Genomic DNA, 27,942 nt, shown 5'->3' with positions numbered 1-27,942 from the left:
TATTAGAAGAATTATCATTTTTAGTTCCATGAGTTTTAGTTTATTTTTAATTTTCGTCTTTAACTATCAATTTCTTCTTTTAATTTAAGTGCACCACTTTAAAGTCTTATCAATTTTAGTCTATTCAACCAAATAAACAGTGATCGGAAACAATCACATGCAGCATGGAATTGAACATGTTGGGAGTATTTAATTTAGAGCAAAGTTGTCAACGGATTAGAAATTGGAAAGGAACAAGTGAATAAAGACTAAAGTACAATTTCATTGTATTATTATTATTATTATTATTATTATAATAGTAATAGTATTAATAGTAGTACTACTACTAGTAGTAATAGTAATAGTAATAGTAATAATAAGAGGAGGGGTAAAATAGAAATCCACCATGTTTGTGGAATTGCAATATCTAGGGTCCCTAGGAATTGCAATTTCATGGTTGGAGCCTGGAGGTATTGCAATTTTAATCCACGGAATTATTGCAATTCCATGGAGTAGTATGGTGGGAATAAAATTACAATTACATCCTTTGAGTGATTGATTTCCTCCATGAGCATGATAATGCACTTTGAAAGTAATGTATGTTAATCGAAAAAAAATTAATTAATGTTATGGATTGAAATTGAAAATGGCCTAGAAGACATGGGACTAAAAGTGATAAAATTAGTATTCTTGTTTACCTGATGAAAAATAATAATAATACTCCATGGAGAAGGTGAACAATTTGCCTTCCATTGATTGGTCGCCTTCTCTGGATGAGAAGGTGACCAAGTTGTCGCCTTCCACCGAGAAGGTGACCGGCGACAGTTCGGCCGTCACCCATCGCCGGATTTTTGTCGAAAATGATGCTGGAACCGATATGACATGTAATCAATGTTGAAAAAATCTCTCTTAAGCACCAATTAATCGGCGCTGCCTGGCCGCCTAGCATATCACCATAATCGGTGGTCTAGGCGCTAACCGTCTAAGCCTCCTAGACACCAACTAGGCCACCTAAGCATCGACTAGGTCGCCTAGTCGGCCGATTAGCTATTGTTCCCTTCTTTTTCAAATGAGTTATTTCACTCAAAACGATATAGTTTTGACTGAAATAACCATAAATTGTTCAAACAATAGATGGTTTTTAGGTTAATATTTAGGCTCTGTTTGGTAAATAATTAGCCTATCAGTCAATGTTGGTTTATTTGACTATTATTAGTTGTTTGACTTAATTAAACAAATCAATTTAAGTGTTTGGCTAATAAGCTTTTTGTAACTCCAAAATACTAAAATTCAAAAGGCTACTCAAAACAACCTTTTCAATTAGCTTTTTGAGAAAAGAAATTATATCAAATAGCTATCAGCTAACAGCTAATTTACCAAACACCTTTCTACAATCAGCTAATATTATCAACTAATTATACCTTCATACCCAATCAGCTAACAGCTATCAGCTAACAGCCATTTACCAAACAGGACCTTAATATTTTAGTATTAACTATTAAAATATTAAATAATTTATAATTATCAAGTCTTAAAAAAATTAAACAAATTTTTAAAAATAAAAAATAAAATAAAGAAATACACGGGCGCCTAGGCGCCCAATGTGCGCTTAGCGATTTTTTCAACCATGCCTGTAATAGCATGTCATTTACCGATTCTTGGATTTCATTGCATCAATATAACATATTAAAGGGTGTAATTGCACTTTTTAAAAGGTTTAGTACCTAATTGACAAAGTTTGGCGATTTATTTGACCATTTTTTCTTATTTAAAAAAATCTAAACCACCCCATGAACAAAACTCTAAATATTAGAAGCGAGAGCAGATTGGAAAATTCAATTCGCATCCAATCCGGTGGATTTGAAATTTTTTATTTTTGTGTCCCTAAATGTATCCACATTGGATGGGAGCGGATTTGGCATATTCTTGCTCACCCCTATTTTTTGTCCGTAAATGGATCCACATTAAGTGGATATAGATTATTGGATGAGATCAAGTGAATTTGGCGGATTCTTGTTCACCCCTATATCCCTATATTTGTGTCACTAAATGGATCCACTTAACCACATTAAGTAACAGATTCTTGCTCACATTAAGTGGATACGAATTGGATGAGAGCGGATTTGGTGGATTCTTGAATTGCTCACCCCTACTAAATATAACATAAGTGCTTGAGAGTAATGAAATATTTTTTTACGGATGATATTGACAAGAATCGAAGTCGAAACATTTAGATACAATATTCATAATTTCATACTACATCCACTAAATCACTCCTTTTGAGACGATGTTTCTTTACTTTCATTGTTTTGTTGGCTAATTTTCATTGTTTTGGAAAAATAAAAAAATAAAAATTTCCAAAAGGATCACTAGTGAGGCATTTTCCTACTTTCTTCTGGCATAATATTTTTCTTTCTCAATAATTATGGATTGAGTTGGTGGCGGCTAAGAGCGAAGTTTACATTTCTTCAATTTAGCATTAAGGACTTTGTTGAATGGACAACAAATTTCATTAAATCAAATGCTAACGTGACATGCTATTATTAATTACGGAATAATTGAATACTTTTGACTTTGTTATTTGATGGATCAAAAATTTCTTCTTGAGAAGTTAAATCTCCAACCTCAAGGGGGCCCCGCACCCCGTCCCCAACAGAGCATTTAGAAGGATAATGTAAATCACAATAACTCAGTGGCTCAGTAGACATGGTCAAATGCCAGTGCGAACAAAGAATTTGTTCATTTTGAGCATAATTTCTACATTGCCGCTGCCGAGTTCTGAACCAGTGAGCTAAACTCGTGTGGACAGGTGACTCAAAAATTTATATTTCCGGTTTGTAGCTAACAATAATTAAAATCTAAATTAATTAAAGTCTCATGTATGTGTATCCTTGCGATGGAACTAGATAGTTTTCCAAGTAAGGGAATAATTGACAAACTAGCTAAAAATATAAGAATCCCACAACACTATTGATAAGCCATGGAGTGGCTCATAATTGTGCTTCATTTTATGTTAATTTTGCTTGAATGTAGGTAAATGTGGTGGAACAAGGTTTACTTTAAGGTGTTTTTTTATTGTAAGAAGGAAAGATTGGGCCTAAGTATACATGAGCTGGAAAAGAGAATGTTTTTGGAAGAGTTTAAGATAAAAAGTGGCAAAACGGAAGCTCGAGAGCTAAGCACGGAGAAGGGAGCAAAGACGGTGTCCAAAAGTACCTCCGGGAAGGTGTCACAATGAAGTTCACGCGGGTGGTCAACTATAAATATTAGAAAATATTATTACTATGAGAAATTACAATACAAAATCATTAAAAAAAAAAAAATTAAGGTGCTAATCAATGACTACTACCCAAACTGAATGATAAAAGCTCCGAGTTTGTAACCCGTGCAAACTCAAAGTCTTTCTCAAAAATATTGACTTGTATATGATAGAAACAACATGGTACTAACCCCCACTATAGACTTTCCCCATAATCATGAATCTCTATTTATAAGAAAAATATAAACTTTCTTATATTCATTTTCATGCACACTAAGACTGTTCTCTTCTCTCATGCACTTCGAATCAATCACACTAAAACTGTTCTCTTCTCTCGTGCATTTTGAATTAATATATTAAAAATGAACATTTATTAGTCTTAACGAACAAAATGGCAAGCGCGGGGTGTAAAAACTAAAGAAAAGTACAAGGAACTATGTTTTCTGTGTTTTATACAAGCAGCATCCGCCTGTCAACACGACAACAAGCTAAATCTTTCACAACCATTTTTCCGACCTAATTAATAAATCTTTAGACAACCTGAAACTGACACTATCCCAGTATTACACTACATTTATCCCTGTCACTACACCATGTTAAACAACAAAAGATGAACAAGTAAACTAGTTATTATGAATTATTGCTTACACTATTACACCATTAACATGCCCTTGTCATCAGAAGGGCGAGTCAAGATTTAGCCTTTGCAGGAAAGTCCTTCCGGGGCTCCAAGTGAGGCTGCGAAGCAACGCCACTGCAGCTCGGTAAGCCATTATTCCCGGGGGACAAGAACGGAGGAGTTGCTGGCGGTAGATCCTGCGATGTGTGCTTGTCTAGTTGTCCGGAATTGGATGGTGGGAAATCATTTGGGAACAAGTTGTACGAATCAAATAGCGGGAGATCAAAGTATCCATCCGATGACTGAGCATATGAAGGGTTGAATTGCTGCGGGGGGACTTGCTCGTAGGCTAGACAGTCCTCGACTGGTATTGCCCCTGTAAGCGTTTTAAACGCGAATTCTAGGCATGGGTCTGACCAGCAGTCCCCAAAGGGGTACCGAAGTTGTGGATCTTCCAATGTTTGGTTATCGGCATCTTGTTTCTCCGTTACTGGTTCTGATATCGGATTCTCTGGAACAGCCTCTTTCTCTACTGTCCACCAAGACTTTTCGCCTATGCAGGTATCAGTTGCCTTTGTTGGCTCGTCGATGTGCTTAGGCATTTCTTGATCTGAGAGATTATTTGGGGCTGGAACCGAAGATGCATCTGCTTCAGTTACACCAGAATCCACTTCTCGGGGTGGATTGATAAGAGCTGGGGGTGCCAAAGATGCAGTTACACCAGAATCCACTTCTCGGGGTGGATTTGGGGGGGCCAAAGATGCATTTGCTTCAGTTCCAATAGAATTCGTTGCAGAACACACTTCTTGAGGTGGATTGCTTAGAGCTGGGACCAAAGATGCATATGTTTCAGTCCCGACAGAATCCCTAACAGCATGCATTTCCTGAGCTGGATCCACTGGGACTTGGACCGAGGATGTCTTTGCTTTGGTTCCACTACAGTTTCTAATGGCAGCTCGAAAAACCCGTTCACCTAGACCCAAATTGGCCACTTCTTCTGGGGTGTGCCCAGCAAGTCTTTTTGAGAACCGAGCACGTGTGCCAAGAGATTTGTTTTTTCTGGATTTTCTCGACTTAGTTAAGGATGCTGTACCACTATGTTTTTCCTTCTTGCTTCCAGCTTTGTTCTTTCTGGATTTTCTCAACTTAGTTATGGATGCGGTACCGCTATGTTTATCCTTCTCGCTTTCCGGTAATTTCTGATGATGCAAGAGACCAGATTGAGGAGTGGACACAGTTTCATCATTGCCAAAAGCCGAAACGCTAATCTCTCCATTTAGATCACTTGGTCTTGCTTCAGAGCCCGGTTTTGTTCCAGTACCTTCATTTGCGGTTTTGCATTCTGTTTTAACTTCAGCCACTTGAGTATTAATGTCATCACGACCAGTACCTTCATTTGCGGTTTTGCATTCTGTTTTAACTTCAACCACTTGAGTATTAATGGCATCACGTCCAGCGCTACGCAGTCTTTTCTTAATGCTTTCAACTTGCGGTTCTGTCAAATTGGTAGGTTCAGAATTTTCTCTACCTACAGCAGGTAGTCAAGTCAGAATCAGGAAAATCCACCTGCACAAGCTGCGAAATGTAAACTAAAATAAAGAAAAGCACCGCGTTTCCATTCCTCACCAGCAAAAATTTGTCTTTTGGTCGAAGACTGCTCCGCTTTCCTTCCAGCAGCTGAATGGGAAGCCTATTGAAGTCACAAAGAAGTTCCCGATCATCAGAAATCCATCACATTCAGTGGCAAGAAAAATAAACACTGGAAAGCACTATTAAGAGACAAAAAAAAGATTTGGACACCCTTCCCTTTGAGATGGAAGCACCGAGTTTTACAGCACAAATGGACCAAAAGAGAGCCCAAGATTTCTAAATTGAAGTATTATACTCGTATTCATTGAATGCATAACATGAAAATTTACGTTTCAGCTCTCCAAATAACTTCTATTCACCGTAGCATAGTGTGTAACTTTTAGCTACTACACTACTACCCATAGTATATATCTTTCACTTCAATAACGTTTTCTTCAAGGTTGCAACTCGGTATCAAATACAGGCATCAGCACATCATCGTCAAAATTTCATAAGTGCATATTTCCGCATTGAGTGTTTTTCTAATACAGACTTGATGGATCTTCTAAAATATTTCATGGAATAAACAAAGTTCAGTCACAGCCCGTATTTCCAAGTTATTCTAATTGTCCTTCAAAACGTCATGCAAGATGGTTCTTTAATGCAAGTTTTCTATATCCAATTGCACTGTAATAAAAGGGTATTGACAGCCAATAATACAAAGAGTAAGTATGCGTAGAAAAGAAATGATAAATAATCGTTGATTAGGGCATCCAGCAAAGAGCAGACTCACAGATTCTTCATTGGTTCCTGAATCCGAGTCCCTTTTCTTGGGCCTTATTGCACACTTCTCGATGTCACCAGTTTCTATATAGCGAAAAGCATCCTTCTTGGAAAGAAATACATATCCACTGACAGGGTCTATATATTGCTGTTAAAATCAAGACAAACCAGAGTCACATATACTGTTTTTAGGGGGGAAAAAGCTCACCAAAAATCTCCACAATCTGAGCTATTCCCGCTTTTTTATCATCACCAAAGAGCCCAGATGCATAGATATGAATCATAATATAGAGTAGAATATAATGCATTTTTCTTTTCCTCTTTTTTTATCCCGTCTCCATGAGTAAGCACATGTTTTGCATTTGTGCCCGTATATTTAAAATAGAAAGAGAGACTGTTCAAAGAAAAGGGAACATACCGGATCCCGTCTTATCCCCCCATGTGCATATGCTCTAGTTTTGACTTCCTTTATCCAGCCCGATGGCAACCCATCCACTAAATTGCTTTGAACCACAACCTAGATATAACTTCACAAATTAGAAACTTTCATTGCATTAAACAGTTGGAAAAATATATTTTGAGGCATCTTACAGAAGAACCAATATCGGAAGGTTGCTTGCCCATTCCAGATCTCAGCTTTCTAGAGGTATGACTCTGGCCACCGGTAGCTTTCTCGTTTTGAGAAACTTTATTGCAAGAGTTATTGCAAGAGGGTTCAGCTTTATCATTTTGAGAAACTTTATTGCAAGAGGGTTCAGCTTTCTCGTTTTGAGAAACTTTATTGCAAGAGGGTTCTTCAATGTTACTCTGAAACATGTAAACAATTGACAGGGATAATCTATAAGATCTTTCCGTTCGTGTGATTAGATCTATAAGAAGGTTTCCAGATATTAGCAATGACTATGCCAAGTGAAATTTCTAGATGAAGATGAAAATGACTTCTTTAAGATGATTCTAACTTTGTTATTTTCATCATAAGAAATTGTGTTTAAAAAATAGTAGTGTTTTAAAAGAAGTGACCTATATATGGCATTTTATAATCTGTTATTCTGTTAAATTCTAAGCCATTATATCAGACTGTATTTTCACCTAGTCTAAAGAAGTGTGAAATATAAATAAAGTCAAATTCACGTTAAGAGCATGGTGAAAATATGCCAAAAAAAAAGCGTTCCTACTTTCTTTTCCTCGCCAACGCCAATAGGGCCATTGCAATTCATAGTTTTGAGATGCCGAGAAACTTCAGGCTTTGAATAGAATCTCCTTCCGAATGGGTCAATGTAACACTGCAACAAAAGGAAAATAAATCACTATGTCTACACAACAGAAAAGCACTACTTTTTCCAAAGTATGAACTCCGATAGTTGACATTTTTAGGTAGGAGAGGGAGGGGAATCTGATATATTCTACTTAAGCACATAACTTGAGAAATTTAGGAAATTGTTTTCTAAAAAAGACAGACTTACCTTATAAAACGGTCAAACACAAAAAGGAAAAGAAAACAAAACAGAAAAGATAAACAGATGTACATCAGTACATCCTCACCGGATTCCTTAGGTTCTCTATAGTTTCCTGTCTGAAATAAAGATGTTTTTGAATCTGAGCAACTAAACAGCTCACGTATTTCATCCAACATATAGCCGTTAATATATCCCATGAATAAACTATAGCGTCAGCAGTTTAGCTGTAATCAAAGCACCCACTTAGCAGTACTTGTTTTTGTTTCAATACCTTGTAAATTTGACCATGGGTAGCGCCACTCATTCGAGTTTTCTCCTCAACCATCCATCCAGGAGGTAACCATTCAGGAGATTTATCTGGATTCGCTGCAGTCTGGGAAAAAGCAAGCATGAAGCCACTTAGAAGGTAGGATGACAAGTCAAAAAGCGAGCACATTTAATTAAATTATTAAAATACAACAATAAAAATTGCCAGACCTTCGAACTTTGTGAATTAATATTTCTTTCTGAGTGCCTGGTCTCACGCTGAGCAATTGCCTGGTTTTGACCACGGGAATTGCCTTTAATCTTCATATAGCAGATGACGTCCTTTTTGGAATAAAACTTTTTCCCATTCGGTGCATTTGTATAATACTATAATGCCAAATAGGAAGTGTAAGTAATTCAATTTATGTGCAATTACGCAAATCCTTTACTTGAGTACAAATCTTGCGTATTTGTAATATACACATTAGAACTGACGTTTCGCTGGAAACTTGACTAACAATTTTTATATTACAAAGGATAAGGTAAAATGGGGTATAGGTTGCAATTTAGGAACTTAGGGAGCTCATTTTCTCATAAACATATATTACTGCTAGATCTTTTCTAGTAAAAAACAGAATCCATTTAATCCAACATTTATGACAAGTCCTAGATGAATTCATGACCACAAACCCCTGAGAACTGAGAAATCATCAAACAATAAAAGAAACCTATTCTTAAATCCTGCTAAGGAAGAAAGAGATGCAATTTATCATTTCTAAATACGGATAATTGAGGTAATAACTCCTCTGACTGTTACTTCCTATGGACCGACATAACCATAGATTTTACTATTTCCTCATATCCCGATATTTGCAGTAAGCATGAAAGGTTGAAATGGAGGAATATTTTCTTGCCTTCCCCAACCATTCCTTAAATCCTGCTATTTGCAGCAAGGGTTTTTCCTCAATAGGAACAGATGATGTAATATCACCTCTGACTCTTACATCATTTATAGACCAACATATCTTTTTCTTGGCTACCCCCAACAACTCTACCCAATTTGATGCAAAACACCAAGAGGGGAAATTTTTTTATTGTTCCCCATACAAAGCAAGGGAATAATTTCATGCAAACCAAAGTTATCATGGCAATTGCAAATCAAGAACTTGAAAAGGTTCAGTGACAAAAACTATCTATAATACAGCAAGTAATGGCACTGAGCCAACCTGAAATTCCCAAAATCAATCAAATTAATGAAAGACTAAATCTTTCCCAAGCCTTTAAGACTTAGAAAAACTTGCAAATGCATCAAAAATTGCATTGGATAACTCTTTTTGTCAAGCAAACTCAAAGTGCAACCAGTTAGCAAATCAGTCGATGCATAGAACACAAGTCTCCAATTCACCACCAAACCAATCAACTTCTTTATCTAATTTCATGTTTCTAATCATATAACTCTGAAAAGACTGAAACTTTGAGCTGAATCTTACAAAGGGTCAGTTAAAATCACTAGAAATGAACAAAAGGGGGATCAATTACCTTGACTTTTCGACCGTTTTTAACTTTAACATGCTCGGACCAGCCGGCCGGAAGAGGCTCTGGCGACTTTCCGGCGACCATCTTTACCAGAATTTCAAGATTCAGCAAGAAAGATGACAGAAGATGAAAGTTTGCTATGAGTTGGGTCAAGGACTATAAAGGAAAACGATGAAGATTAAGATTCAGAGATTTCGCCCGTTAGTACGGATGTTTTGGTTATTTGCTTTATTCTCCCTATATTTTCTTTTTCTTTCAATTAATATCCATAAAGTTTAAGATAAATTTAAGGTGTGCATAATTCGATAAAAAATTGATTAACCAATCAAAATAATAAATTTTACTTAACAATTTTAATCAAAATATTTCACTTAGTTTAATGGTTAATAATTTTTTAAAATTTCAGTTAAAGGCTAATTTGGTTCAAAAGTGTTGATTAATTGAATTATGTGTGTATATATATTTTTAAACTTTTTATAATTCATAAATTATACTATTATACTAATTTTTTAAAATTTTATCATTTATGTATTCATGTAATGATGTGTAAAACTATAAATTTAAGAATTTATTTATAAATTTTAATTTTAATGTTTTTAAAATTGGACTAAAACATTTCAGTTAATGAGTTAATTGACCATTTAACCAAAAAAAAAATTGATTTAGTTAATTCAAAAAAAAATCAAGCATTTTACAAATTCAATTTGGTTTAGTTATTAATTTAATGAACACCCTAAAACATACCTATAAAAACTAGATTAAGCATTATTTAATCCAAAAAAATTAGAAAACACTCTAAAACAGGACAAATCTATCTTGAAATAACATATTTTTATTGACTAATTGTTGAAATAAAAATTCTCTTTAATTAAATAAATAATTAAAATGCATAACTTTAGTCAAAATTTATTTTATTTATAAAAAAAAAGTGCAATATTATTGCATGAAATCTATAATGATCACTAAGGATTAACCAATAAAATGTGTTAAAAGGACAATCTCATATCGAAATTATAAGAAGTGCTAGTGTAATTAGATACAATAAAAATAATTGGGGGAAATTAATTAATAAGTAAAACTAGGAGGGCAAAAAAGAAATTTAACTCTTGCATTGATGGACAAAAGGGGGTCTGAAAACACGTGTTGCTTCAGCCTACCTTAATGGAGACCGTATTTTTACAAGGTAAGATTATGAGGAATTTTTGGATAAACACAGACCATATATATCTTTTAGGCTATTTAACTCTTTTACTTTTAAAAATATATCATATTACTAAAATTAAATTATAACGTAGTGTAATGACACCTCTGTTATTATTTTAAACAAGTAGTCACAGGATACCACCTTATACAAAATCATGAGTGTTTTAGAAAAATTATAAAAATCAAAGTCTTTCATTATCTAATGTAATAATATTTTATTAATATGTAGATTTATTACAACGGTAAAGAAAGAAATACTCAAGTTGTATGTAACAAAAATCGATTCACTATCTCCCGATGATGCTAGTTGGACTGTAGGTACTAAAATATAATACTTTCAACGAAATTGAACAATGCGAACATTTCTATTTAGTTGTTAAGTGTTGGCAGAATTTTTAAATAGAATTCATTAACACTAATGGCATTCCAATTCAACATTGAACTTAAAATTCAATTCGTAGCTCCTAAAATTGGTAAATTTATTCATATTAAATATGATGTTACACGGTTAATTCATTAAGTCAAAAAATAGAATTAATCATAATTAATTCTATAATGATTCAAAATTAACACAATAATTTACATTATAAATACAACACAAGTTTGAGAATATAACAAGTTTTATGTAAAACTCTTGTTGCTCCATGCAATAGAGGGTAACCTCTGTAATTAATTAAGAGGGCAATCATCCTAGTGATAACCATAAACTATGCATTACGATGGATTCTTTTGTATTCCATTCGTTAAACTCTGTATCAAAGTCTAAATTTAACAAAAGGAGTTCCATCATATCGATTTCAATAAACATGTGCCCAACAGATCCCTTTGAAAGCCAATCTCATCATTTTATCACCTTAGCTTAATTAGTCGACAAATCCTCTCCTAACTTACAATCATCTTTTTGGTGCTGTTCAATTCAATTTTGGTTGACCATTATTTGACAATCAATTAGTATTGCCTATAACCATCAACTTACTGAAGCAAAAAAAAAAGTCAATATCGCCCTCACAAAGAGTCAATATCACATATATTTGAGAGAGCCACTTCGTGTCACTAGATCACAAGGTCATTGACAAAAAAAAATGGTATCTATATTCACCAACTCCTTTTTTTTTTCCGTAATGCATTGGCATGCTTGATTGCTTTAATAGATAAGTGAATCTCACAATATGCTCCATCACTTTGATGACCAAGGTTTGTTACAATGGTCATTATAGGTGAGTTTTTTCCATCGTAATCAAATAAATAACCGAGCAATCATCCTCTTCCTCTTCATCGCCAATCACATCTTCATTATCTAAATTCTAAAATAAACATTAACTCTTCAACAACATAAAAATTGCCTCTCATAATAAGTTTTCTAGCAAGGGTATCCTTGTACGAAGATAACTGGATGGAGTAATTACCGTCATTACCTCTATTTAATTACATGATGGTGTTTTGATGCTTTGATCCTCTCCTTTAGAGTTTCTATATATAATCATATCTAATTGCACGGAGTTACGGGTCATGTTTGGTTATTGACAGATCCGTCAACTTTTACATTTTGACCATGATCAAAACGCCAAAGCTACCGTTTGGTTACCCAGGAGTTTGGAGTAGCGTTTTGCTCCTAACCGCTGGAATCTCAAACGCTGCTCAGGGAAGCGTTTGGGTTTGCCATTTGGGAAAAGGGTTTCCTTTTTCCAAAATGCCCTCATTTAAAAAAAAAAAAAAAACAATTGAATTGCATTAAGGCGAGAAGCTAGAAGGCTTCTCAAGCCTGCCTGCCCATCGAAATTTCGGATGGGCAAGAATTAGCAAAGAACTACAAGGCTCCTTTCTATAGGAGCCTCAAGGCTTCGACTTCCACTTTTCCATAGATGTTTTTTTTTTCTTAAATTGTTATTTTAATTTCTTTTATAATAATACTTATTATTATTAATATTATAATTATAATTATAATTATTATTATGAAATATATGTATACCCATTTAGGTTATTTTACATATTACCCGTTAATATCAAACAGATAATTTTACCAAACATCTTTTTACAAACTGTTAATACAATATGTTGGTCAAACCTGATAACACAATACGTTATTCGCTAATCGCTAACACAATCTGTTATCCGCTAACCGCTAACCACGGATTGCCAAGCAAGTCCACTATCTTTACCTCTGTCTGCTACCTTTAAGTCTACACCATCTGGATTTATTTTTGATTTTTTCGTATCGCGTCCTAAGAGATCTTGATCTTTAAAGATTGAGTTTTCAATGATGACGATGAATGTGTAATCAACAACAATTTTCTGAAATCGTATTTTTGAGTAGTGATTTTATTAAATCCCATGAATTATGGAGTATTAAATTGAGTTGATTAAAATGAAAAATAGAAATTAAGTTGACCAAAATCTTACATGCAAAATGCTTGGACCTACATCATAACCTAAAAATTCTATTTTTTTGTTTGCCTTACAAACGGTGCCGTTTAAGGAAGCGCTAGGTCAGCAGTATTTCCAGCTAGCCAATCGCCATATAAATTGAGTCTCTCTCTGCCTTTCTCCAATTTCTCTTCGTGATCTCTCTCTCTCTCTCTCTTTACAGTTTGGGATTTCATCGTGCGCAAAATACCAGCTAAATCTCCGTAAGGAAACCATATTTGTCATCTCTGCAAATTGCCTGTCGCGATTCAATCATCGCTGTCAGAGTATTGCTTGCAGAGAGGTAAAAGAGATCGATTGATCGTAAATATCCAATTCTTGGATCTTAAATTTTGATACCCTGTTTTGCTTTTGCACAAAAAGAACACATCTTTTGATATTAGAATAACAAATAAAACAAGGAAAAATTGAGAATAAATCCTTTGTAGGATCAGGGTCTGAGAAGAAGATATTCAATTTTGATGCTTGGTTTGGAAATTCATAATTTTGATGATTTTTTTGTTTTTTGCAATATTCTGTGAAGTTAGGTTTTTATTTTTGTAAGTTTGTGTATTAAAAAATTGCAAGGATGAGGGTATTAATTACCCAAAATGATGATTAAAAAAGTTATCTTGTGAGCTTAATGTTCTTAAACTGGGAAATTAGATTGTCCTGTTAAATGCAAATAGTGTAGTTCATTCTTTAAACTCAACTGAATGTATAGAGTTCATCAATTGTTAAGCTGTTAGGCAATCTTGATTATCAGGTTGGCTTTTCTGCTTTGAGATGGCCTTTTTGCAAGACAGCTTGACTAAGTTCCAGAAGCAACAAGAGAAGTGCCAATCAACCCTTTCCAGTATTGCAGCCAAAGCAGGAACTTCTAGGCCAACTCCTTCAAAGTCTTCCAATTCTTCTGCAAATGCAAAACCTCCTGCCCCTGCAGTCAAATTTTCTAATGACACAGAAAGACTCCAACACATTAACACCATAAGGAAATCCCCAGTGGGAGCTCAGATCAAACGGGTCATAAACTTGCTATTAGATGTATGTTCACTCGCTCTTTCTGTTGCTCCAAGTTTCCCATAATGAGTTAAGACATGCTTGTTTGCTATATTTTATTGCCAATCTGATGATTGCTGCTGCTGATGTTCTTGATTATCAAATGATTCTTTAGGAAGAAGAGAAAAGGACTACTTAGTATGGTATTTCTGCTCATGCCTTTGTAATTAAGAGGGATAGTTAACATGGTATTCTCTTAGTAGTAGAGCCATGTGCACCCGCAGAGATTTCAAGTTGGATAGGAGTATATCTGGTGTCTTGACAAGCATAGCTTAAGTAGACATGTTGTGTAAAAAAAGCCTTCAATAAAACGTTCTGCTCCCTAAACATACTGAGTGGTTTGCAATGATGCCCAATAAAGTTCTATGAGTTGGATATGTACACCTGACCTATCTGAAAGACACCGTTCCTTCCATCCCATCTCTCAACCCACTGAAGTGCTTTGACAGTCTTATTTTCTCTGGGATGGTTCCCTAAGTTTGTGATACCTGAGAGTTTTATGATTAGTGGAACTAAGAGTGCCACTTGTGGGCACCCTAGTGATTTACCACTACTTTTTACTACTGTGGGGACCAAGGTAAGCTTGGTGTGATAATGGATGCAGGCAGATTTTACCAGGGAAAGGCATAAGTTTAGCAGGATGGAGAAATTCGTTCCCAATTGGTGTTTCCTTTTCATTTTTGGTCTTTTGGGAGGAGGACTTCATGGGGAACGGTACATTTTATGGGCACTTCTGTCTAGGGAGTTATGCATTGAACAGCAATGATATTGGTCTTATATAGCTCCACTTCGATTATATACAGATATATATAGCCATATAGGTACAATTCAATAGGCATGCTACTTCCAGATAGGTTGTCTAAGTTGTTAATTTCGTGTCTGCAGACAAGGCAAGCTTTTACCCCGGAACAAATAAATGAACAATGCTATGTTGATATCAATGCAAACAAGGCTGTATTTGACAGTTTGAGAAACAATCCTAAAGTCCATTACGATGGCAGACGATTCTCTTACAAGGTAAATTTGATCCTTCCATTGCCAAACTCATAAATTAAAGCCTTGGGCTTTTAGTATCTCTGCCTTATTTTTAGATTGCGATGTGGATTTCCCAATTGTAATTTTATGTGTTTATCGTCCACAGGCCAAGCATGATCTGAAAAACAAGGATCAATTGCTGACCTTAATACGGAGATATGGTGAGGGTATCCCTATCATTGATCTCAAGGATGCATACCCAACTGTCATGGAGGACCTGCAAGTATGTTTGAATTGTATTCGGGTGTTGGTATTAGTTGATCGCATCGAGTATTACTGTTCATGAAAATGAATGCTGAATCAAAATCCTGAAAGTAGCCACTACTCGTAACTCATAGATGTATTTTCTGTAGTCTCTGAAGGCTGCTGGACAAGTGTGGCTGCTGTCAAATTTCGACTCTCAGGAGGACATTGCCTATCCAAATGACCCCAAAGTCCGCACCAACAAGGTCGATGAAGATATCAAACAGCTCTTCCTCGAAATCGAACTGCCCCGTGACATGCTCGACATTGAAAAAGATCTCCTGAAAAACGGAATGAAACCCGCCACAAACACTGCAAAGAGGAGGGCGATGGCACAGGTCCACGGCATGGCCAACAAGCCCAAAACCAAGAAGAAGAAGCACGAAATCAGCAAGAGGACCAAGCTTACAAATGCTCATCTTCCAGAGCTCTTTGCAAACCTCAAATCCTCTAGTTAATGATGGTGAATTAAGCATTTGGATTTTTTTTTTTTTTCACATATGTTCCATAATGGCCTTTGGTTCTTCCCATGGCAGTGGATGAGGAGTGATTTTAATCAGTACTGTGAAAGTTCAGGTGTGGTCTGGTTCATCCTATGTAATGTTCTGTGTCCCCATTCAACTGATTTTTATATTTTCTTTAGTATACTGCCTTATAAAGAGTATACATGAGATTGTAACTGGTGATGTCCCAGGCATCTGTTTCAACATGCATGGACTAAACATTATAAACTGATATTTGATTATCCCTTTCTGCATTTTAAGAGCCAAAGCAAATTTCTTGGAACTAAAGATTGATATTTTAGCACCAGTGTAGTGTTGATAGTATCAGGGATAGTTATGTATGTTATTAAGCATTCATGGTTTGAGGTGATTTTGAGCCGGTCAATTATGGGTATGCTTGATTTGAGTCGGTCAATTATGGGTAACTTAAGCTGGTTTACTTTATGGGTATTCTTGATTTGAGCCGGTCAGTTATGAGTAACTTAAACTGGTTTACCTCTTTGTGGTCCGTTAGGATATCAAGACAGATTTTACTCAAAGTGCACTTTCGGATAGTAGTTGTAGGCTTACCTATAATTGCAGAATCTAATCTTTAGTCTCACCTCTCCCTCATTGTTACCTCCTTGATCTAACCGCAATGTTCTTATCAAATATTTACCTTCCAATTGAAATTTGGACAATTAGAGCAATATATCACTCTGCAGTTCATCCAAACAACTATTCAGAATGTGGTTGGAGTAATCACTCCAGCGTTTCAATTGCTCTCCCAAACGCAACGTTAAATAATGGATACTATTGTGTCAGAGTAGCTACAACATATCAAATGTATGTTTTAATCTTTCCGCAGGTTGGCCTATGCACAAAAGACATATAGTGCAAGAATGCAGGGGGCTATGGGTGTTTGGTAAATAGTTGTTAGCTGATAGTTGATAGTGGATTAACTTAACTTATAGCTCTTACTGGATTGGGTTAGCAGGTTTGACTAGCTAATTGCATTAGCTGCTTGTAGAAAGATGTTTGGTAAATTAATTGTTAGCTGATAGTTGATTACAATATTACATGTAAAATGATCTTTAAGGATATGAGTGCATTATGTTGTTTTAACCTATAATAATAATAACAATATTATTATTATTATTATTATTGTTATTATTATTATAGAACCAATCAATAACCATGTCTTGTTGCTAATTACTTTCATGGTACTAGGCAGCAGGCTTATGAGCCCCATCGACATGCTCAAGCACCCCGTTGCCTAGTACTGTGAACTGTGAAGAGACAATGAGAGTAACGAGACTACTGAACTCGTCTACATAGTCTCGTTTTTTTCTTTTAAACTATTGGATGAGAGTGTTTTAGAGAAAATAATTTATTTTTTTAAAACAGCTAATCGAAAAAACTGCTCAAAGCAACTTTTTGAAATTTAGCATTTTAAAACAATAAGCTGTTACGACAAGATGATTAACCAAATACTCATATTGAGTGTTTGATCAAATCAAATAGCTAATAGTCGTCAAAAATCAATGATTTATGTACTTGTTTGACCATCTTCTGCATCCCCACTTTTCCATCACTCTTGATTAGTGATTTGAAAAGTTTTTGTGTTCTTTTTTAAACTAATTATCTGACTTTAATTTTTTTTGCAGTGTTAAAAAAATAAATGAAAAATAGCATTTTTCTAACTGTACAAAATGAATATCAATATTTCCTTATATTCATATAGCAAACATCATCGTGTTTTGAATATATATTAAGAACATGTTAATTAAATTTAACTTTTTAAACCTTTGTCCGATATGTCCGACTAAAAAATCTCATTTTCATCTTATTTGAACAAAAATAGCGAGATTTCTAACCGTGAAAAATGAAGATCAAACTTTATAGAATATCCAATGCATCTATCCCCTGCAGGCCCCAGCAATACACATGTTGCTTATGTCAGTCTTACCATGCATGAGCAATATTTTTTTCAAAGTCTGTATTTTGAAAACAGGTATTAAACTAAAATAATTAATTAAATAAAGTATTAATCCCCATCCAGCGTCGCCGTCGTCACCTGCCATTGGACTCTTTACAAAATGCAGTGTTTTGACTCTTAGATGGAATCAAGAAGAAAAATATGTGCATGCCCACATGTATTTGTCCAATTCTCCATAGTCACATAAGAATGATATAAAACTCAACCTTTTTGCTATTATTGAAATACCAAATACATGTCTACACTTCCTTTGTGTATGTTAATCAAATATTTTTCAATAGACCGGCCAAACACACAATAATTAAACCATATCTTGATAATATAATAACATACAATTTAGGGTTCGAATGCAAAACTCTTTTACGTGTTTTGTCTCTTTTAATTTAAGTCGTGCCAAACTTTAAATCGCTACCTTCCTTCCATGTTAATCAAATATTTTTCAACAGACTGAAAACACAAATGTATCTTGATAACAATGTATATATGCACATCATAGGGTTTGATTGCGAAACTCCTTTACTTGTTTTGTCTCTTTTATGTTGTACCAAAATTTAATTAGATACACTACTCCTTGCATGTTAATTAAATATTTTTCAATAATAAACCAATGCAAACACGTGAACGTATATTGATAACAACATACATCTTAGGATTCAAATGTATGTGAAACTCCTTTACTCATTTTGTTTCTTCTAAGGCATACTAAAATTTAAATCTATCGCTACCCTCGTTGCATGTTAGTCAAAGTATTTTTTAACATACCAAACATGCGAATGTATCTTGATAATAACATGTAGCCTAGGGTTCGATTGCGAAGCCCCTTTACTCATTTTGTCTGTTTCAAGCCATACCAAAATTTAAACCGCTAGTAATTAATCTACGTTATCAAGTATATATTAAATTATATTGATCTTAATAATTATATATACCAATATATATATATATATATATATTCTTGGCATGGCTAGTAAGCTAGTTGACTTGTTTGATTGGTAGTTGAATATAATGAAGATTTATATATATATGGTTGATTATTAATTGGCTCTTTGTTCTCACTTTCCAGAAACTTTGACCTAATTATAACTTTGATTAGACTAAAACAAAACCCAAAAAAAAAAAATGAAATTAATCAAATGAACAGTACACATGATCATCATCATCATTATCATACACATATATATACTATTTCTTAAAATGTGTTCACATTGCAGCAAGAACAATGAAAACTGCAGTTTGACTATATATGCATCTAAAAGCTACCATTGAAATCTGAATTATACTCAGAACTACTCAGTGTTCATTCTTGCCAGTAATCATATATGCAGCAAGAAGAATTGAAGAAGAAAAAAGAAAGAAAAAAGAAGAAGAAGAAGATCTAGTTGAGCCATATCTATCTATATCTATACATCTCGGAGAGATCAATTAATTAAGAAACTACAGAGCTACAGCTGCAAAAAGCTAGCAAGCGTGGACGTCAATTGTGTAAAGGGTTGGGCCCACCGGGGACAGCCCGGAAGGAGGCGGCGTAGGCGGGGCCGGCGGCGAGTTGGGGAGCTGGGGCGGGGAAGAACGACGACGACGACAAGGATTTCCTCGGATGCTGCAACTCTGTTGTTGTTGTCTGGTCTGCGGGTTTTGCGGGGAGTTCGCGGCGCCGGTGGTCGGAGAGGGTGGTGACGGTGAGAATCATGAGGAGGAGGAGGAAGAGGGAGGAGACAGCGGCGGCAGGGAGTTGAACTGCCATCATAGATTTTCCGAAGGAGAATTTGCAGAAGGGTAGATGAGACAGTTTTATGTTCTTGAGAGTTGGGATTAGTTAATATTTCAGTGATGACAGGCAGGTGAGAAGTCTATTAATATGCATTAATGAACCTTTCAATTTTAAATATATATACATAAACTAAACCCACCCCTTTCATAATGACTAATTTGCCCCTAGATGATGCCATGTCTGCAGGTGAATTTGATACACGTAAACTCTTAAGGATGGATTTTTATGCACATTTATATAAAAAATTTGTGTATTTTCGCGTTTCGTGTCTCATATTACATTTTCATGCTACCTTGATAGATACCATAAATTGTGCTTGACAATATTGACCTCTTTTTTTTTTGAGTGACCGAAAATCCCGCAGTTACTATCTATGGTGTGCACGGAATAAATTTATCTTTGTAATCTTAGACAACAAAGGACTACAAAGGATAAATCAACCTAGGTTGTCCATATAGTTGACCTGAGTTTAACTTTCTCATTGCTGACTCGCTTAAATAAAAAAGGTCAGTACGTCTCTTACTAAGAGTCAAACTTATAATTTTGTGTTTATCAAGTTAACAGTACGACGAAATCAAACTTATAACACCACCGAAAACAAGACACGATGCAACAGCACCTAAAAGCACAATAAGACAGACATGTCCTTTTTATGTTTTTTGTATGGTTGAGCTGTTTTAGTGAGTTGGGATGGTGAGGGCATAATGGTCATTTCACACACGGGGGGAGTGAGTGATTGTGGGTTAGGGGAGGGGGGGAGTGCTGAGTCGTAGCAGTTGGGGATTGTTTAGAGTTTGTTTGAAGTTTGAAGTTTGAAGGTGGAAATGTTGAGGGTTGAAATTACAAAAATGACATTGGGTGTGGGCTTGTCACAATAATTGTGGGTGCAGCACGTGGCGCAGGGCAAGTCCAGCAAGTCGGCCACATGATTTTGCCGTCCAGTTTACTAATACTGTAAACACTTGCACAAATTAAAATACACACACCACGTACGCCATACCATTTTGGCTTCTGTTCATATATCCATTCACCTTCCAACTTTTATGCTTTCTCAAAAACTATCATTCCCATCCTTTCTTGATGGCTTATCGTGTGAAACATACTTTTGTATCTAAAAGTTATTAGTTCAATTCTTACTAGTATTATCTTAGGATCTATCTATACTATTTTAAACTAAAATGGTCTAAATACATAAAGAGATCAGATAATAAAATTTGATAGGGCCATGGGACCCGAGACTCATTTTATGGGATACGCCTTAGTCCAGTTTAAAGAGGTTGGCCCAAATCTTGTTGGGTTGGAAGGGCATGTACGGTGGCCCAAGGATGGATATGGAAGGAGAGGGATGGATATGGCGGGAGGGGGATAGATATGGAAAGAGGAGCGGCGGCTAAGGAAGGAGGGGGATAGATATGGAAGGAGGGGGAATGGATATGGAAAGAAGAGTGGTTGGCATGGAAGGAGGAGTACAAAGCATGAAAGGAGGGGTGCAAAGCGGAAGACCCACTGGTTCAAAGTGGAGAAGGGGGGCGCCGGGCCGTCGCCGATGCACCAGAAGGGGCGCTGGCCACCCAAGGCCGAGGCGCCCCGGGGGCGCTAGTCACCCGGATGGCGGCACGCGGGGGTACGCGTGCTTGGCCCGTCTAGCGCACTGGCACGGTGTGCCCGCCTGGAGCGCTGGCATGTGCAATGTCCGCCCGCCTGTCTCTAGCTATGCTCTTCGGGCTGTTCGCGGGAAGTTCGGGCACGTGATAGGTGGAGGCCTGATGGGGTGGTTGAGGTAGTTGCACGACATGACACGTTGGTGGATCAGGTTAGATGTCTTCAAGGGAGACCTTAAGTCACAATGACTTCCTTGGTCTACTAGTTTGGCCTCCTCCCTTTTGCCGGCATGCCTGGGACATAATTTGTGATTTATATGAAGTCTTGCATAATTTGTGCGCAATTATGCAAGAGGAACATAAATAAGGTGTTGTTAATTACGTACTATGAGAATAGAGTAACATCATAGTGACACATCTCACTAGTTCAACTTTCCTTTAAGAAAAGTTAGTTGGAAGGAGACGTGAACACCAAAAATTTGATGAATTGCTTCAATTAGTTTAAGTAATCATGAGAATAGTAGGGCTCTAGTAGGGCTTAGAGCCAATTGAGAGTCCAATGTTTACGAGAGTGACATTGACACTTAGTAGCATCTCTCTAGTTCTCTGGTTGAGACATTACATGGTCTTTATCATAGGACACACTATAGTATCTATACAAAAGTAGCTAGGTCCAAGTCCCTACATTTCTATTTGTTTTATACTCGTTACATTAGTTTGTTACTTGCCTTTTATTTTGCTTCTCAATTGTTCTTGAATGATTCTCACCTACACTATTCAAACTAGCTTCTAAACACTCTACACTTTCGTGTTTAACCACTTATACTATTCAACTCTCTTAAAGTCCACTACTTGAGATGATATCCATGTGAGAATACCTCTTGCACTTCACTTCATCGCCACTAAAACACTAACTTCCAACATGGCATTGACTATTACACAAATATAAAGAAATAAAGTTGTACATTCGCTACTATAGATTTTAACATAGTAGTATAGTAGATATTTTATCCTGACAAATATTGTCTAGCTATTTCTTTTTTTAATTCCATCTTTTAAGATATATATATATATATATATATTTATGGAAGGGTTCAGGTGAGAAGAATGTCACATGTGAGAAATGAGAATGCATCTCAGTCCTAGATCAAAAAAAAATTTCTTCACCTACGAACTTCAACAATGTGCTTTGGAAGGCACAACAATGTGCTCTGGTAGGCACAACAATATGCTCAGGAAGACAAAAAATGTGCATTGAAGGCACAAAGATGTGAAACAATTATTGAAAAATTAAATTTATTATAGGATCTTCAACACATATAATAAACGACCATAAATAATAAATAAGCAAACAATATTCAACTCAAATTAGTAATTAGTGATCAAGATTAATTGATCTTTTAAAAAAAGCTCGCCACCTATGGGTTTATAAATGCTCTGGAAGGCACAACAATGTGCACTGTAAGGCTGTGAAAGAAAGGATAATGTGCACTGGAACTCTGGAAAGGCAAAAATGTGCTCTGCAAGTAGAAAAATATGAAACAACTATTGAAAAAAACTAAATTTAATGCATGATTTTCAACAAAAATCATAAAAGATCACAATATTCAACTAAAATTAGTAATTAGTAAAAGGCAAAAAAAATTAACTTACACAAAATTACCATAATACTACCGTATTTTTTTAAAAATTGTTTCATTCTAAACGTTGATCTGAATCAAGGGCTGAGATTACATCTTAATTCTCACCTAAGGTTTCTTTTTCTTTCTTTCTCTCTCTCTTTTTTTTTTAATAAAAAAAGAGAATAGATTATCCATTTTTCTACCACATTCCAAGTTTGGCACCAAGAAATGAAATTCATTCTAAAAAATAATTTTCAAAATTTCATTTGAAATAATAGCTCTTCATTTAAAAAATATATTTCCTAATTAGATATTGTAAGGACCCTAGTAGGGTCTTTCATTGGAAAGGATCAGAAAAAGGGAAATGAAGTAAGTCGGGTTTTTTACAACTATCCAATACTTTTAATGAATGTTTGAATCGAGATTTCAAACTGTAAATCAATCCTATATATATATAGACACACACAGAGACAGATCAGATGCACATATATTCAAAATTTTGGAGGGCCAAGGGCTACCCTAATTGTCCCATGTCTCCATCGTTGTTGTGTGAAAGTTTAAGAAAAGAGGCAGCTAATAAGGTAGAAGTTTGGAGATCATTTTCATGGGAGATTTCGTGTCGAGGAAGACCACAAATCCAATGTGAAAACATCACTCTTGTTTTGGAATTTCTTGCGGGACGACATTATTTTCCTATGAATCATTTTTTAGTTTTTTTTTTTCCTTTTTTTTTTTGGGATAATAAAGTCTAACATAAGAAATAGTATAACTGTATAAGTCTCCCTTTGGCTCAAAATTATTAGGTCAGTATCTATACGACATGTTTGGTAAAATAATTAATCTATAAGTAAGTCAATTTTAGTTTATTTATTACTATTAGTTGTTTGATTTGATTAAAGATCAACGTAAATGTTTGATTAGTCAATTTTTATAACTCTAAAATACTAAAATTCAAAAAGCTGCTCAAAACAACTTTTTTAATTAATTTTTTTAGAAAAGAAATTATATCAAACAACTATCAGCTAACAACTAATTTACCAAACACATTTCTACAATCAACTAGTCATACCCTCTAACCCAAGCTAACAGATATCAGCTAACAGTCGTTTACCAAATAGAGTCATAGTCAAGTGAGTGTTGCATAACTCTCGTAGCTAAAGATCACGAATTCAATTCTTGTTTACATCCTTTTAGTTGAACCCATAACACATGCTTTTCCTAGTGTAATTTGTCTTTCTTTGTGTGACTTACGAGTTATTATAATAATACTCCATAATAGTTATTTTCGCTCGTCATCCAACTAGAAATTTTTTTTAAAAAAAATTTAAGAAAATTATTAGGTTAGTGCTTGGATTGTACGGCGTAACCTAACCTTGTTTAATTTGCATTGCCTACATATAATTTAATGATAGAGAAACGACAAGAATCTTCAACCGACCAATAATTAATACACCTAATTAATTTTATTATGAATTTTTATTTTCTTCTTTGTCAAAATAATTCATTCGAGGTTTTAAGTGTACAATATAGTACTTTGTTATCATTATATTCATTCATTAATATTTTTTTTGGACAATTATTCATTCATTAATTAATTAGTTTGTTATCATTCTTCAAATTGAAGTCTTGGCTGGAGTTATATATATCCATCATTTTTTTCCTCAGATTATATTGTCCATTTGTCCTTTTGTAACACTGTCTACTGAGACCTAATTATATAATCGATTGATATCTGACGGTAATAATGTTTATCGAATATATTTTACGTATTAGTCAACATAAATAATTGAATTATTATGATTTGTGTACAGTAAACAGAGCATATCCCCCTCTTACTACATGAGGTCACCTTTTATATTATAAGCATGTAATTATTACAATAATGATAGCAATGACTTCCTAATAAGTGATGACGCTGTCATCCATAGCTCCTATCTTTTATGAGGCAGTGCTCTTAATGTGTGAGCTCTTGTAACCGCTTCACATGTTCTATGTTCCTGACCATTGTTTGACTGCTTTGATAGGTTATTAGACGCATCGGATTGAATCCAGTGCCTTGTCCAATTATCCCATCAATATAATTTCTAAAGTGTAGATAATCCCGACTAACTTGTGATATTGTCTTAAAATATTTGCTTAGTGCGTTGATTTCGACGTGTCAAGTCTACTAAGTCATGGATAACAAACCCAATAATAATTTAAAGATTATGGCCCTGTTTGGTAAATAATCAGCCTATCAGCCAATTTTGACTTATTTGACCACTATTAGTTATTTGGCTAATAAGCTTTTTGTAACTCCAAAATGCTAAAATTCAAAAGGCTACTCAAAGCAGCCTTTTCAATTAGCTTTTTGAGAAAAGAAATTATACCAAACAGCTATCAGTTAACAGCTAATTTATCAAACAATTTTCCACAATCAGCTAATGTTATCAAAAAATTATACCTTCTAACCCAAACAGCCAACCCAATCAGCCAACAGCCATTTACCAAACAGAGCCTATGTCACTTATATATATAGATTCTGTTTGGTAACATAGTTAGTTTATCAGTTAATTTTGTTTTATTTGACCACTATTAGTTGTTTAACTTGGTTAAACAATCAATATAATTAGTGTTTGATTAATTAAGTTTTTGTAACAACTTATTACTCCAAAACAATAAAATTTAAAAAACTGTTCAAAGTAAATTTTTCGATCAGCTTTTTAAGAAAGTTATTTTACATGTAATCAGCTAATTTTTATTTTACTAAATATTTTTCTACAATCAGCTAATGTTATCAACTAGCTTAGTTAAATCTACTAAGTTAATTAGCTAACAACTATTTACCAAACACCCCTAATCGCTTAAGAAATAAATATAATTATAATAAATTAATAATAATTAGCAAAGTGTTAATAAATACAATTTAATAATTAGTAGACTTATACATTCTCCTTAGAGAAAAAAAGAATAAAATGTGATAAATGTTGGTAAGTGCAGTCAATTTACACGAAGGCATTTTTTTTTTGAAGGCATATAATATATAATATTAAATAAATAGCAAACAAAATAATATAATAATAGACAATTATGGGGTTTTAAAATAGCCAATAATGCGTTAAATAGTAATATCTAATAATGTCAACTATTATAAATAGAAAAATATAGTATTATTTTTTGATATTTTTGTATATAATCTAATTGTTTGAGTTATAGGATTGGGGTAAATATAAATAGAGCGATTTTCGACAATTCATCATAACACTAGTTATAGAATTGTGTATAGATATAGGACCTATTCTGTACGATAAGTTGATCAAAGCTATATATCTAACTACTCAAAATCAAACAAGCTCCCAATCACCTTATTACTCATAACTCATTTAATAATATAATGATCTCATTTCTCATCTTATAACCTATTGTAACTCTAGACTCCTATCGATGGTCCAATTTACACTATGCGATCCTAAACACAACAATAATAGTTTTACTTTTATTATTTACAAAACCCTTTCTATTTATAGTAGTCGACATTAATCTTATTATTTGGTATTGTAAAATTTTCGTATAACGTACGCTAAATGGAGAGAGAAATGAACCATAATGATGAACACATCTAGAATATAATAAATTTAACTTAATAATAAATATATTTTATCATAGATTTTTTTTTGAGTGACGAGAAACCTCGCAGCCAACCACTTTCATGAGGAGTTGAACTTTTAATCATAGATATTTTAGAAATATTAAGTTTTATGCAGCTAAGTTGCTAGTGATTTTCCTAAGTACAAATTTACAAAAAAGATTCTTTGTATACTAATTTTAGTGAGGTTAGTATGAGTGGTTGTAATTAGATTTGAATTTAGTGTGGGCTAAGGTCACATTAAAAATGGGTCATCTTACATCTAAATACTAGATCCATACGGTTTATGATAACAAATTATTGTGTGGACCACGGTCTAAAACGATGTCGTTTTATTTAACGTTTAAAAAAAAGTGATATGTGCGCTTATGTGTTTAATAATGAACTTTCTGTGGTAAAATGATGTATTTTATAAGTTAAAATATTGTACTTTATATGTTAGAATGAAGTTTCTGGGATAAAATAATGTACTTAAATAACAATTATTTATAACAGTCATGCAGTATGTGTAATAGTCTACAAGCTACACATAAGAGGTGACAGACTTAACTAAGATGATGTTGACAAGAATTAAAATCGTGACTTTTAGGTACTAGAATCATGACACTGCAAGTCCACCGACCTTGTGACCCTAGCCGACAAGACAACAATAAGATAAATTAGTTTAAATTTTCTATAATTGACCGGCTCAAACCGAGAAAGCCAACTCAATTAGGTTGCACACGTACGTTAAAAATTATTCTTCTTCCCCCCAATTATATTTGGATGTCCAACAAAAATTGTCTCATTCAATAAATTCATATCTTCATCATTACCAAAAAAAAACATTTAAATAAAAATTTTAAATAATAATAAAATATTCACTCCATATTTCTTACACATTTAATGTAGGCAAAATTGAAAATATATCACTTAATACTCTCCTAAATCTTATGTGTTAGGCCAAATGTAACACTATAACAATCGGTAGATTAAATACCCTCTATACAAAGAGAATAAAATGCCTAAAAAATACCATTTGCACCAAAATTTGTAACACTTATTAGTGCACTTTGTGATGAGCGTTACAATTTTCATATTTATTGGCTACGTATTTGTGAATCAGTTAAACCTACCACAACATAGCCAGATACCATTATGGTCAATTTTTGTTATCAAATTTGTACAGAAGTAAAGAAAAGGATAGGTTTAATAAATGACACTAATTAATGCATCTAACAACTAAATTTCTTTGTTAAGAAAGCTGAGCGAATCCATACTGGCCTGATTGTGATATGCTCTGCTCTACTATTGCAGTACTACTGGTGGGATTATTTAATTTTCTGGGCATCACCATTCTCTCTATATCATCTTATCTTTATTCCCTGTGTTCTTGAAAGCAACATTATTCACTTTGCTCGCCCCAAAAAGGATTACCGTGTGAGTGAAACATGATTCTCGTAGAAGAGTAG

At 34.4% G+C, this 27,942-nt stretch overlaps 2 protein-coding genes across 3 annotated transcripts; one reads left to right on the top strand and one right to left on the bottom strand.

The window, feature by feature from the left end:
- Window positions 1-3,586: 3,586 nt before the first annotated feature.
- LOC116002088 lies at window positions 3,587-9,593 on the bottom strand. Of its 2 annotated transcripts, XM_031242105.1 has the most exons (10): window positions 9,452-9,593; window positions 8,144-8,299; window positions 7,938-8,039; window positions 7,385-7,492; window positions 6,801-7,016; window positions 6,628-6,726; window positions 6,220-6,357; window positions 5,484-5,547; window positions 5,248-5,385; window positions 3,587-5,178 (listed from the first exon to the last, which is right to left on the bottom strand). In XM_031242105.1, exons 1-10 carry the CDS (start codon window positions 9,530-9,532, stop codon window positions 3,929-3,931), a joined length of 2,352 nt encoding a protein of 783 aa, XP_031097965.1. In that variant the 5' UTR covers window positions 9,533-9,593; the 3' UTR covers window positions 3,587-3,928. The 2 variants fall into 2 exon arrangements, with proteins under 2 accessions (XP_031097965.1, XP_031097964.1); XM_031242104.1 differs by having other exon boundaries at window positions 3,587-5,385.
- A 3,612-nt stretch (window positions 9,594-13,205) lies between these two features.
- On the top strand, window positions 13,206-16,148 carry LOC116003036. The gene is made up of 5 exons (XM_031243221.1): window positions 13,206-13,358; window positions 13,821-14,098; window positions 14,999-15,130; window positions 15,255-15,371; window positions 15,502-16,148. Exons 2-5 carry the CDS (start codon window positions 13,841-13,843, stop codon window positions 15,847-15,849), a joined length of 855 nt encoding a protein of 284 aa, XP_031099081.1. The 5' UTR covers window positions 13,206-13,358; window positions 13,821-13,840; the 3' UTR covers window positions 15,850-16,148.
- The last annotated feature ends 11,794 nt before the right edge of the window (window positions 16,149-27,942 follow it).

This window comes from Ipomoea triloba, chromosome 13, assembly GCF_003576645.1.
Source record: "Ipomoea triloba cultivar NCNSP0323 chromosome 13, ASM357664v1".
NCBI lineage: Eukaryota > Viridiplantae > Streptophyta > Magnoliopsida > Solanales > Convolvulaceae > Ipomoea > Ipomoea triloba.
This window is presented reverse-complemented; position numbering and strand designations above follow the sequence as displayed.